The 12,746-nt window shown below is 40.1% G+C and overlaps 1 protein-coding gene across 1 annotated transcript in view; it reads left to right on the top strand.

Moving 5' to 3' along the window:
- smc3 (structural maintenance of chromosomes 3) overlaps nt 1–12,746 on the top strand; it is an 80,617-nt gene that overhangs the window by 53,531 nt on the left and 14,340 nt on the right. Inside the window, exons 19-24 of the mRNA XM_068002110.1 lie at nt 2,739–2,891; nt 4,765–4,916; nt 5,588–5,746; nt 6,654–6,761; nt 7,879–7,987; nt 10,912–11,159. Coding sequence (XP_067858211.1) covers nt 2,739–2,891; nt 4,765–4,916; nt 5,588–5,746; nt 6,654–6,761; nt 7,879–7,987; nt 10,912–11,159 — 929 coding nt within the window. The remainder of the gene's footprint in view (nt 1–2,738; nt 2,892–4,764; nt 4,917–5,587; nt 5,747–6,653; nt 6,762–7,878; nt 7,988–10,911; nt 11,160–12,746) is intronic.

Raw genomic sequence — 12,746 nt, forward strand, 5'->3', positions numbered from 1 at the left:
TCTAGCTTCTGACCTAAAGATGATGTATTTGTTATCTCTGCTGCTTACCTTGGTTCCTTTCCATCATTTGAGTGATCTTCTATGGCTGAAAATACCTTTCCTCTCAAAATTGATTTGCTGTTACTATTATTTTCTCAAACATTGATAACTGTTCAAAAGCTTTTTCAATTCCTTGTCAAGTAAAATTGAATCTCTTCCCCATCCCCTGAAATTAGCATTCTTGCTAACTTCAATTTTCTATATCAGCAATGGCTCTGCTGCTTTTCTACTGATCAGGCTGGTACTAAAGTTGAATCCTATACTATTCTGAACAGTCAGCTTATCTGTATCCCTGATCATCCTGGTAATTCAGCTAATCTATTAGATCTTTTTCACTTCCAGTCCTATCTCTTGCACTATATTTTGTTCTTTGTGCCCTGTTTCATAATCTAGATCTTGTAGCTAGCTCTGCAACTAACTGCACACTATGACACTATAGGGTTAAAAAATGATTTGACACTACAGGGTTGAAAAATCGTGGGGCGTGCACCTGCAATTTTCTGATGCATGCTCCCAGCAGAGAGGCTCTATGGTAGGAGCGTGCATTCAGAAAATCAATCCTTGTAAGTCAGCCAACTGGGTGTTATTTCAGAATTATTTGCTGATTATGTTTCCAGGTTCAACCACTGCTTTCATAGAAACGTAGAAAATAGGAGCAAGAGTAGGCCATTCGGCCCTTCGGGCCTGCTCCGCCATTCAAAATGATCATAGCTGATCGTCTCACTCAGTACCCTGTTCCCGCTTTTTCCCCATATCCCTTGATCCCTTTAGCATTAAGAAATATATCTATCTCCTTCTTGAATACATCTAATGACTTGGCCCCCACTGCCTTCTGTGGTAGAGAATTCCACAGGTTCACCACCCTCTGAGTGAAGAAATTTCTCCATCTCTGTTCCAAATGGCGCACCCCGTATCCTGAGACTATGACCCCTGGTTCTGGACTCCCCAGCCATTGGGAACATGCTCCCTGCATCTAGTCTGTCTAGTCCTGTTAGAATTTTATATGTTTCGATGAGATCGCCCCTCATTCTTCTGAACTCTCGTGAATATAGGCCTAGTCGACCTAATCTCTCCTCATACGTCAGTCCTGCCATCCCAGGAATCAGTCTGGTAAACCTTTGTTGCACTGCATGGCAAGGAAATCCCTCCTCAGATAAGGAGACCAAAACTGCACACAGTACTCCAGATGTGGTCTCACCAAGGCCCTGTATAACTGCAGTAAGACATCCCTGCTTCTGTACTCACATCCTCTTGCAATGAAGGCCAACATACTATTCGCCTTCCTAACTGCTAGCTGTACCTGAATGCTCGCTTTCAGCGACTGATGTACGAGGACACCCAGGTCCCGTTGCACCTCCCCTTTTCCCAGTCTGTCACCATTCAGATAATCTGCCTTTCTGTTTTTACAACCAAAGTGGATAACCTCACATTTATCCACGTTATACTGCATCTGCCATGTTCTTGCCCACACACCCAACTTGTCTAAATCACATTGGAGTCTCTTTGCATCCTCCTCACAGCTTACATTCCACCCCAGCTTTGTGTTGTCTGCAAACTTGGAAATGTTACATTTAGTTCCCTCATCCAAATCATTGATATATATTGTGAATAGCTGGGGCCCAAGCACCGATCCCTGCGGTACCCCACTGGTCACTGCCTGCCACCCGGAAAAAGACTCGTTTATTCCTACTCTCTCTTTCCTGTCTGTCAACCAATTCTCAATCCATGCTAGTATATTCCCCCCAATCCCATGTGCTTTAATTTTGCACACTAACCTCTTATGTGGGACTGTATCAAAAGCCTTCTGAAGATCTAAATACACCACATCCACTGGTTCTCCCCTATCTATTCTACTAGTTACATCCTCAAAAAACTCCAGTAGATTTGTTAAGCATGATTTCCCTTTCATAAACCTATGCTGACTCTGTCCAATCTCGTTAATGCCCTCCAAGTGTTCTGTTATCACATCTTTTATAATAGACTCTAGCATTTTCCCCACTACTGATGTTAGGCTAACTGGTCTGTAATTCCCTGTTTTTTTTTCTCTCCCTCCTTTCTTAAATAGTGGGGTTACATTTGCCACCCTCCAATCTGTAGGAACTGTTCCAGAGTCTATAGAATTTTGGAAGATGATCACCAATGCATCCACTATTGCCAGGGCCACTTTAGTACTCTGGGATGTAGATTATCATTTTCCTGCCCAACAAAGTAACATGTTATTTTAGCTGGTATTGAAGGTCAGTCATAAACCTTGTAAACCCAAATCTTGCAGTACCTTAATTTGCCCATGCACCACCTCCAGCACAACTGTAATCAATTCATAAAGGAATGTATTGTAATAGAATTGAAGATTCATACAATAAGTATTATTCTGCTTGCTGTGCTGGCTGTAATTCTTTCCTACGGAGTTATCACGTCAACTCACTTCAATATAAATTTTATGCACAGCTCTTGTCAAAACAGCTTCCTTTTAAGCCCAATTCAGCACGCTCATTAAGATTCCACTACTCTGCCCACCTGAGGCCCAGAGCTGCTTTCTTCCCTGTCAGCCCGAGTTACTTTTCTATATAACCTCTCTTTTCTAGGTTTTTGAAAGACTGTTGTGTGTCCTGATCTAAAATGCCTACATCATGCTGTAAGATTTGTGGCTTACCTTTGATGTTTCTCAGTGGCAATAAATGTTGTTCAATTCCTCCTAGGTGACCAGGTTAGTCACCGTGGTGCACTTACTGGTGGCTATTACGACACTCGAAAATCAAGACTAGAGCTTCAGAAGGATGCACGAAAGGCAGAGGAAGAACTGACTGAACTGGAAGCAAAACTGAATGAAAATCTCCGTAGAAACATTGAAAATATCCTTCAGAAATCCTATATCTGATTATTCTTTAAAGTCCGAGGAAAGTGGTAACTACACAGAAGACCATATTCTTCGCTGATCTTAGTTAATTTCTGCTTAATGTTTATATATAGATGTCTGAAGTCGATGCATAAATTAGGGTCAAATCTGTTTTTGTTGCTAACTTACAAGTAGATGTAAAATTATTCTATATGTAGGTTTAGCTATGAGCAACTTTATTTTCTGTGTTTGCACTCTGTATACGTGCCAACCCAGTGCTTCTGGTGCACCTGAAAATTCAGATATTTAAGTATGGTGACATTGTTGCGACTGTTCTGTGATTTCCTTATTCTCAAAAGCACAAGTATTTGACCCTGAGAAATGAGTTTGTTTTACGGGGAAGATTTTTTCTGAAAGAGTTGCTTTAATTGTGTTTTTAAATATTAATTTTGTGCAGTTGTAACTAGATGTAGAAAGTGGTGTAGAAATGTCTGTTGATTAACAAATGAACGCTGGATTAACCTATAGCATATGATCTGTACAAGTCCTTGCTGATTCCTTCATTACAGGGTAGTCTTTCTAGAAGAGTGGGGGCGGGAAGGAAACAAAAAGAAAACATTATTCACCCAGGCTTCAGTGACATTTCACTGCTGGTTTTCTTGGAAATATGCAGTGTGAAAAGATGATTTTTATCAGTTTGTAAAAACTGGACTCCCTAATAGCAGTGAGTCAGTGTGATATGTCATTATGGCCTTTGCTTTTCTGCTGATGATAATGAGTACACAGCTGTATACAAGACTTTTCAGATCCGCATGATTCATCCTAAATTAATGTCTTCAACTTAGGACAAACAAAATGCAGATATGACACAATACTCCGCAAATCACATTGCGTTTTCTGAAAATAACAGTAATTGACTTTGTGGATGTTTGAGCTAATGAGATGTACGGTTCACAGAAAATGTTTCTTCAAACATGTAAATATAAGTGAATATTTTAATTTACATCAAGGTTACTTAACGTGTACTAAACATTAAATAATAATAGCAACTTGTTCTGTTACTTTTGAATTAGATAATAGTTTGGGCAAAGTTGCCAATGTATGTAAAATATTAAAGGGAACCAATTGGAGCAACGGATTATCAAAGTGAGGGCGCCAGTACTGGGGAATGGTTATCCATTTGTGGCATCAAGCATCCTAGATCAGATAACTATGACCAAGGCTATGCATTTGTCATAGGAGTTACTCATTTTGGGTTCTTAAAAGCAAGATAGAAGGTGATGGTGCTGTTTTAGATCCTCTTGAGGCTGGAGTCAATGTCTATCACAATAAGCTGTTCCCTCAGGCTCTTACCCTTTGCAAAACAAGTTCTGATGCTCTGTTTCTACCTCTCCACTTGAATCCCAATGTTGCCTCTCCCTGCCCACCTAAGATGTGATGCTTTTGGTAACTTCTCATCTGTTTAAAAATTTGATGCTTTGGCAGCCTCCTGCACTGACAGATGCTGAGATAAATGAGAGGTCAAAGTACAGGACCAAAAAAGAACATAGGATGGGGGAGGTAGTTGAAACAGTTGTTTTCCCACATTTAGTAATACATGCCAACAGTTTGAAAGAATGATTGAACTGGTAAAATATTTTAACGTTTTCATTAACGTTTTTAACGTGTGTTGTCACTACGGAATAGTGCCAGCTAAATTATAAAAGGGACCAGTGCTTCCTTGTTCACTTATGTGTATTAAGAATCTTATCTGAAATACCAAGGAATTTATTTGACAGTTTAAAATGCTTTTGCATTATTTATACAACTAAGAAAGTCAGTTGATAGCAGGCTGCTGAAGATGTTCTTTTGACACTATGGTGGAGATGTTGTTCCTTAGCACAGTGTACAGATTAATAATGAGATTGACCAGTTGATGAACCAAATGCAGCAGATTGAAACACAACAGAGAAAGTTTAAAGCATCACGAGACAGTATTCTGTCAGAGATGAAGATGTTGAAAGAGAAGAGGCAGCAGTCCGAGAAAACCTTCATGCCTAAGGTACCAGTCCACGGACAACTTGGAAGTACTGATCAGATCTGGTTATCAAGCCAGTCAACATTGCTTTTATAATGATATAAGACCTGCTTACCCCGCCTTAACTCCACGGGGCAGCATTTTGGCCCAGGACCACCACCGCTGAAGAGCATTCGGGCTTTCTGGCTAACTATCACCTTCCTCCTCCCATCATCCTCCTTCCCTCACCCCTTCCCTTTGCCCCAGCCTCTAAGCATGCTTGATCTGAATATTATCCTTGGTCTTGACACCCAGTGCGCAATGTCAAATTACTTCATGCAACTAAAACCACACCATGCTATAATGGCTTACGGTAATGGATCATCTGTTTTTGGGGGGGAAAGGAAGAAGAAGCAACTGATTTTATTTGTTTTATACTAATAGTAAATGCACCTAAAATGTTTAATTCAGTTAGTGGTAGGTACTGTTGTGGATTTGAATGATAATTTGTTGCAGTTTGTTCATTAAAAATGCACATTTGATAAAAGAAAAGAATTCTTGACTGTCTTGGCCAACATTTTCAGTAGCTAACTTTGCACGTGACACTGATGTGTTACTTTTGTTGAAAGTTGTAAATGTCATTCAGCACTTAAAAGGGAGATAGGTATAGCAAGGTAATAATTGAGTAATGGCAATTTTTCATTTTATTTATAAAGCAACGAAGTTTGCAGAGTCTGGAGGCCAGTTTGCATGCTATGGAGTCAACACGGGAGTCTCTAAAAGCTGAGCTTGGTACAGACCTGCTCTCACAGCTTAGCTTGGATGATCAAAAACGAGTTGATGCACTCAACGATGAGATCCGACAGCTCCAACAGGTATGGTGTTCGGAAATGTAGAAAGTCAACTTTTTTCCTGATCTTGTCGGACTGCTTTCAAATTTCAGCTTTAATTTTAGTTTTGCTTCAAATTGGGGTTGAGGAGAATTTTCTCAGTGTGGTCAAAAGGGAGAGTGACCCTTAAGAACTATCAGAGAGGGATAATTGCCTATTGAGTTCATCCATATTAACAAAATTATTTTTTCGTTTTCAAGGAATCCTTACTTGGGTGAATTAGCCTGTTTAGAGAGAAGCTATCATCCATAATGGGGAAAAATGCTTGAGGGCATTCTGAGATGCTATAAATGAACATTTAAAAAGCACTGGTAATATAGGGAACAGTCAACATGGTTTTAGAAGTAATAGCTGATGTCTTACACACCTGGGGTTGGGGTTCATTTGAGGGTATATAAGAATACGTAGTAGTAAACTTGTATAATATTTTAGGTTAGCCGAGGGATCTTATCGCACGTTAAAGGCACTATATAAAATGCAAGTTGTTGCTTCCCTTAAAAGGACAATAGCATTAAAAGCTCAGGGAGAGATGGTCTACCCAAACTAGTTCTAAACAATATAACTAACAAAAAAAAATTAAATCACATCAAAACTATAATCAATTTTCCATGCGGTGTCCACCATTCACGAAAGGCATCCAGTGATGCCTATTGAGAATGGAGGACATTGCATTCATCAGACATAGTATATTGTTCAAGAATCGCTTGAAATGTGAAGGAGTAGTGGAAGGTATCCTGCCTGGTGGTTTTATGCATCTTATACCTGTGGATGATAGCTTGAAAGAGCTCTATTGGCAGAGGCCGAAAAGAATTTGAAGTCAGCATTGATCTTACATTTGTTTTTGGCCAGATTGATTGATTTTTAAAAAAAAAAAATTTGTTTACCCTTTTAGGATAACCGACAGCTATTAAATGAAAGAATTAAGTTGGAAGGTATAATGACCAGATTGGAGACGTATCTCAGTGAAAATTTAAGAAAGCGCTTGGACCAGGTTGAGCAGGTAAAGTAGCCGTTTTGGATAATTGGTTACAATACTAGAGATTTGTACAATAACAGATTTTGAAATTACATGCAGTTATTTTACATGGCTTGGAGAAGGATTAGGCCAAGAATCTAATGACATTCTTGTAAGTTTTAATCAGCTTGACAAATCTCCAAAGTAGCATGTCCCAGTTAGTTAGCCTGATCTCTGTCCATGACCCTGACACATGCCAGTGTTTCAAGGGTTTAAGTCCCATTTGACATTTGTAGTCAAAATAATTGCCTGCATTACAAGCCTATGGCCTTTGAATTAAGCCATATATAGAATAAATGTTAGTACCATGACATGCTACTGCACTGTTAACCTGGTATCTCTGGTTTGGGTATGACTAACATAGATCAAAGGTGGTTACACTGTACGCATGATGCAGTAACATATATCAAACTGATTCTGTGACTTGGTGGCACAGTGAATTAGAACATGGTTGTTTACTTCAGGGACATTAGTTTGGATCCAGTTTAGACTGAAGTGATTGAATTCTCTTCTCACTAATGGTTGTAAGAGTTTCTAAATGAAATGGTTTTGGCAGTTCCTAATGAATTCAAGTCCATGATGTGATGTCCCATAATTCACTACTAATTAGCAGTCACATGAATGGCTAATTTAAGAGGATCAAAAATTTTCACCGTAACGAGCGAATAGTTTTACCCTGTGACATAAAAGTTTTATTATACCTGACTTGGGAGTGCTTGATCCTGATGCACAACTTCAAAGTAATAGAATGTTCTGTTCCTTAACACTGAAATCCTGTATTTAAAAATATCCCTACTCAACAGCAACAAAAAAATTCTTCCTTCCCTCAACCCTGCCCTCAAAAAAAAATTCAATACTGTTTCATAAGGACAAAGCTTTAACACTGCTGTGAGGGGTTTACACTACAAATTTAAACCTGGAGTGAAGTCTTTGTGTAAAGCTCACTGGAAATCCCTGGTTTGACTTTGATTTTGTTTTGTTTGTTGTATTATGAGCAGCCATACCATATTGGAATTGGCCTTGCTCCTTCGCATTACAAATCAAACAGAAAGGGTATTGGGCTTTAATTAACTTGATTGTGTGTTGTACTTCCTTTACTTAGGAATTAAATGACCTGAGAGAAACTGAAGGCAACACCATTCTAAATGCCACAACCTCTGAACTAGAGAACATTAACAAGCGCGTGAAGGACACCACAGCACGTGCAGAAGGTTAGAACAGTTTTAAGTGCTTAGTTTTTTGTGCCTCTTTTAATATGTTTAAATTGCAACCTTTGTGCCTAGCAGGATCTGATTGCTTTAATTGAAGGAGAAATCCTTAACTTGCCATCTCAAAATGGGATTGAGTGGTGCAGTGGATTAGTTCTTAGTGGGGGTTTAATTGAAATACACTCCTGGGATAAAGATAGGATTGAGGGATTTTGTGGGTAGGTGGGATTACTAATTAATGGCGGCAACAAGTTGCATTTATATAGCGCTTTTAACATAGAAAAACATCCCAACGGCTTCACAGCGGCATAATTTTAAAAATAGACAATGAGCCAAAGAAGAGGCGTGATCAAAAACTTGCTCAAATGGGGTGGATTTTAAGGAGGGTCTTAAAGGAGGAGAGGGATTTGGGTGGGAATTCTAGAGTGTGGGGCTAGGTGGCTAAAGGCATGGCTGCGAGTGGTGGGGTGAAGGGAGAGGGGGAAACACGAGACACCAAAGTCAGAAAAAAGGAGAGTTCGGGGGAGGGGATTGTAGGCCTGCAGGAGGTTACAAAAATGGGAAGGAGCGAGGCCATTAAGAGATTTCATACAAGGGTGACATTTTAAAATTTGAGGCGCTTGGACCGGGGACAGTGTAGGTCGGTGAGGACAGAGGTGAAGGGTGAGCGGGACTTAGTGCAACATAAGGAAAGATAAGGAAGGAAAGAAAAGAGGGGGTGTGGCAGTATTGATTAAGGAGAATATTGCAGTGCTCGAGAGAAAGGATGTCCTGGAGAGGTCATGGACAGAATCTATTTGGTTAGAGTTAAGAAACAAAAGAAGTGCCATTACACTACTGGGTGTATTCTATAGGCCACCAACTAGTGGGAAGGATACAGAGGAACAAATTGGCAGGGAAATTACAGAGAGGTGTAAAAGCCATAGAGCATTGATAACGGGGGACTTCAACTGTCCTAATATAGGCTGGGATAGTAACAATATAAGGGGCAAAGAGGGGGAGCAATTTTTGAAGAGTGTTCAGAAGAAATTTCTTAATTAGTACGTTTCCAGCCCAACAGGAAGGAGGCATCACTGGATTTGGTTTTGGGGAATGAGGTGGGCCAAGTGGAGCAAGTGTCAGTGGGGGAACATTTAGGGAACAGCAATCATAGTATCATAAGGTTTAGATTAGCTATGGAAAAGGACATGGACCACTCTAAAGTAAAAATACTCAATTGGAGGAGGGCCAATTTCGGTGGGATGCGAACAGACCTAGCCCCGGTAAATTGGAATTAAAGATTGGCAGGCAAAACTGTAATTGAACAATGGACAACCTTTAAGGAGGAGATGGTTCAGGTACAGTCTAGATACATTACCACGAGGCAGAAAGGTGGGGCGACTAAAGTCAGAGCTCCCTGGATAACAAAAGAGATAGAGAACAAGATGAAGCAGAAAAAAGGGGGTGTATGACAGATGTCGGGTTGATAACACAAGTGAGAACCAGGCTGAAAATAGAAAGTTCAGTGGGGAAGTGAAAAAGGAAATAAGAGGAGCAAAGAGAGAGTATGAGAATAGACTGGCGGCCAACATAAAAGGGAATATAAGTGTCTTCTATAGGCATGTAAACAGTACAAGGGTAGTAAGAGGAGGAGTGGGGCCGATTAGAGACCAAAAAAGAGATCTACTCATGGAGGCAGAGGACATGGCCGAGGTACTAAATGAGTATTTTGCAGCTGTCTTTACCAAGGAAGAAGGTGCTGTCAGATTCTCAGTCAAGGAAGATGTAGTTGAGATACTGGATGGGCTAAAAATTAATGGAGGTGGTACTGGAAAGGCCGGCTGTACTTAAAGTAGATAAGTCACCCAGTCCAGATGGGATGCATCTTAGGTTGCTGAGGGAAATAAGGGTGGAAATTGCGGAGGTACTGGCTGTAATCTTCCAAACATCCTTAGATATGGGAGTGGTGCCAGAGGACTGAAATTGCGAATGTTACACCCTTGTTCAGAAAAGGGTGTAAGGATAAACCCAGCAACTACAGGTCAGTCAGTTTAACCTCGGTGGTGGGGAAAATTTTAGAAACGATAATCCAGGACAGAATTAGCAGTCACTTGGACAAGTGTAGATTGATTAGGGAAAGCCAGCACGGATTTGTTAAAGGCAAATTGTGTTTAACTAACCTGATTGAGTTTTTTTGATGAGGTAACAGAGAGGGTAGATGAAGGCAATGCAGTTGACGTGTATATGGACTTTCAAAAGGTGTTTGATAAAGTGCCGCATAATAGGCTTGTCTTCAAGATTGAAGCCCATGGAATAAGAGGGGCAGTAGCAGCATGGATACAGAATTGGCTAAGTAATAGGAAACGGTAGTGGTGAATGGTTGTTTTTCAGACTGGAGGGAGGTGTACAGTGGTGTCCCCAGGGGTCGGTACTAGGACCACTGCTTTTCTTGACATATTATTGACTTGGACTTGGATGTACAGGGCCCAATTTCCAAATTTGCAGGTGACACACAACTTGGAAGTGTAGTGAACAGTGAGGAGGATAGTGATAGACTTCAAGAGGATATAGACAGGCATGGGCCCTATAGTTTATATTGCCTTTATAGGGCCATGGATCAAATTTTTTTTTTAGTGCAATTAAACTAACTTGAGTGCACAGATATGCATTAAGCATTTTGTGACTGTAGCAGCTGGTGTTATTACTCTGTGAGTCACAGTCCATGATTTGTCATTGCCTAAATATAAGATTAGTTCGTGAATGTTAACTATTAACAGCCAGTAATTTCATTATTAATATTCACACACAAATTGCATTAGGGTGAATGTACCAGACATATTGAATATTTGACAGATTTGCTTAAGATAAGTTGTTTCCAGTTTCTCTTTTTTTTCCTCCCCACTCCAAAAAAAAATCTTCTGTGCTAAAATAACACACATATGTTACAGAACTGGACGGTTTGATAGACAAAACAGAAGCAGAAACCAAAGATCGTCAGAAAAGCATGGACCGCTGGAAAAACATGGAGAAAGATCACATGGATGCCATTAACCATGACACCAAGGAGCTGGAGAAGATGACAAACCGGCAGGGCATGCTGCTCAAGAAAAAAGAGGAATGCATGAAGAAAATCAGAGAATTGGGCTCGTTGCCACAGGAGGCTTTTGAAAAATACCAAACATTGAGTCTCAAACAGGTAACATATAAACATCTTTGAAAGAAAGAGGTACAAAATCATGGCTGTCTTGAGCATTGTTTTTTTAATTTATTGCTGAATCATTTAGATTTGAGATTTTTAAGTTTAAAAACACGGTTTAAAAAAAATGTGAGACTATAGTTACATCAGTCTTTAAAGATATCTAGAAAATTGCACCCTTCCATTTTGCTGCATGTTTCCATTTTGTGGTATCTTGCGTTGTGGCATGGAAATATGGGTGGGGCTGAATGAATTAGGAAAGTTGACTTTGATAAAAGTTGTTCCCTAACTCTTTTCACTGAAAATAAGCCTATGTAGTACTGTAGACATTGTTGAGGTCTGTTGTATTCAAATCACCTGCTGTAACGTTGGTGTTACATAACGGAAGCCCATTGGGCTGGTGAATGGTTGAGTCAGGAAAACAAAATGAGGTTGATTTTGTATATTACTGATGTCTGTGACCATATATATCCTATAGTATTCTGAGGTAATCGATTTGCCAAATTGTATAAATTGGAACATTATAGAAAGAGATCCATTAACTTATTTGAAACTAGGCTGAAGGTAATGAGCACCCTCTGCAGGCTGACTGAGGCTGTGGACAATTTGGGTTCTTTTTGGTGAAACCTACAGTTTCTTAATATCTATTAAATAGGGTGCAAATGTGATTCTTTTTTATTCTTCTCTGAACTGTCTGGTAGAACATTACAACGTGAATTGTTATATTTCAATTGTACTGTTATTGGATCAGTCAAGGAGGGAGATTCACTGGGCCCGACATTCCTGGGAGGATGCTGCGGTGGTGTTAGGTGGGCAGGATGAGGGGGGTGGGGGTGGCGCCTGTGATTTGGGGCAGGACTTGGTTTCACTGCATCTCCCCTTTTTGCAAACATCAATTCTGATGGAGGTGGGGAGCTCCGTGCTGATGTCAGAAGAGCAGGTGGGATGATGCCACCTGCCAGAAATCCTGTCCGTTCTGCCGTACGTGTGCTGAAGGCAAAGTACACCTCATAATGCAGCTGTACTTGTGTTGCTAGGATGTGCTCCTGTCTGAAGTGGGGCACACTGTGCCATTTTCTAACTGCAAGAGTAAATGCTTTTTGTACACTAAATGCTACACTTAGGCTGACTGAGCAGGCCTCCTGCAGTTTCAGACCATCTATCTATATTCTTTTTCAATCTAAAAAATGGTTGCAAAGAATTATAATTTAACTTGGCTTTTAGAAAGACTTGCATATATGTAGTGCTGTACTGTGTCTCTCAGAAACGTCCCAAAGTACTTCACAATGAATAAATTTGAAGCAAAGTATCGGATTGGTGGATGGTTAAGTTTTGTTTTTCCTGCACTATCTTAATTTGCTTTTACAGTGTGGGCTGATGACTTCATTGTGAGAAGCATGTTTGGAGAAGTTGCTGAGCCAGGCAGTGAAGGAGTTGAATTCATGTCTAATTGAAATGACCTTATTGCTGAAATAATGACTGCATCTCTACTGATGCTAATTTAGTTCCCTCATACATTTACTCTCGAACACCATAGGCTAGTTTTCCTGATGATGCCATCAGCACTGCATGCTTGAACTAAAACAT

Source organism: Heptranchias perlo, chromosome 21, assembly GCF_035084215.1.
Source record: "Heptranchias perlo isolate sHepPer1 chromosome 21, sHepPer1.hap1, whole genome shotgun sequence".
Classification (NCBI taxonomy): domain Eukaryota; kingdom Metazoa; phylum Chordata; class Chondrichthyes; order Hexanchiformes; family Hexanchidae; genus Heptranchias; species Heptranchias perlo.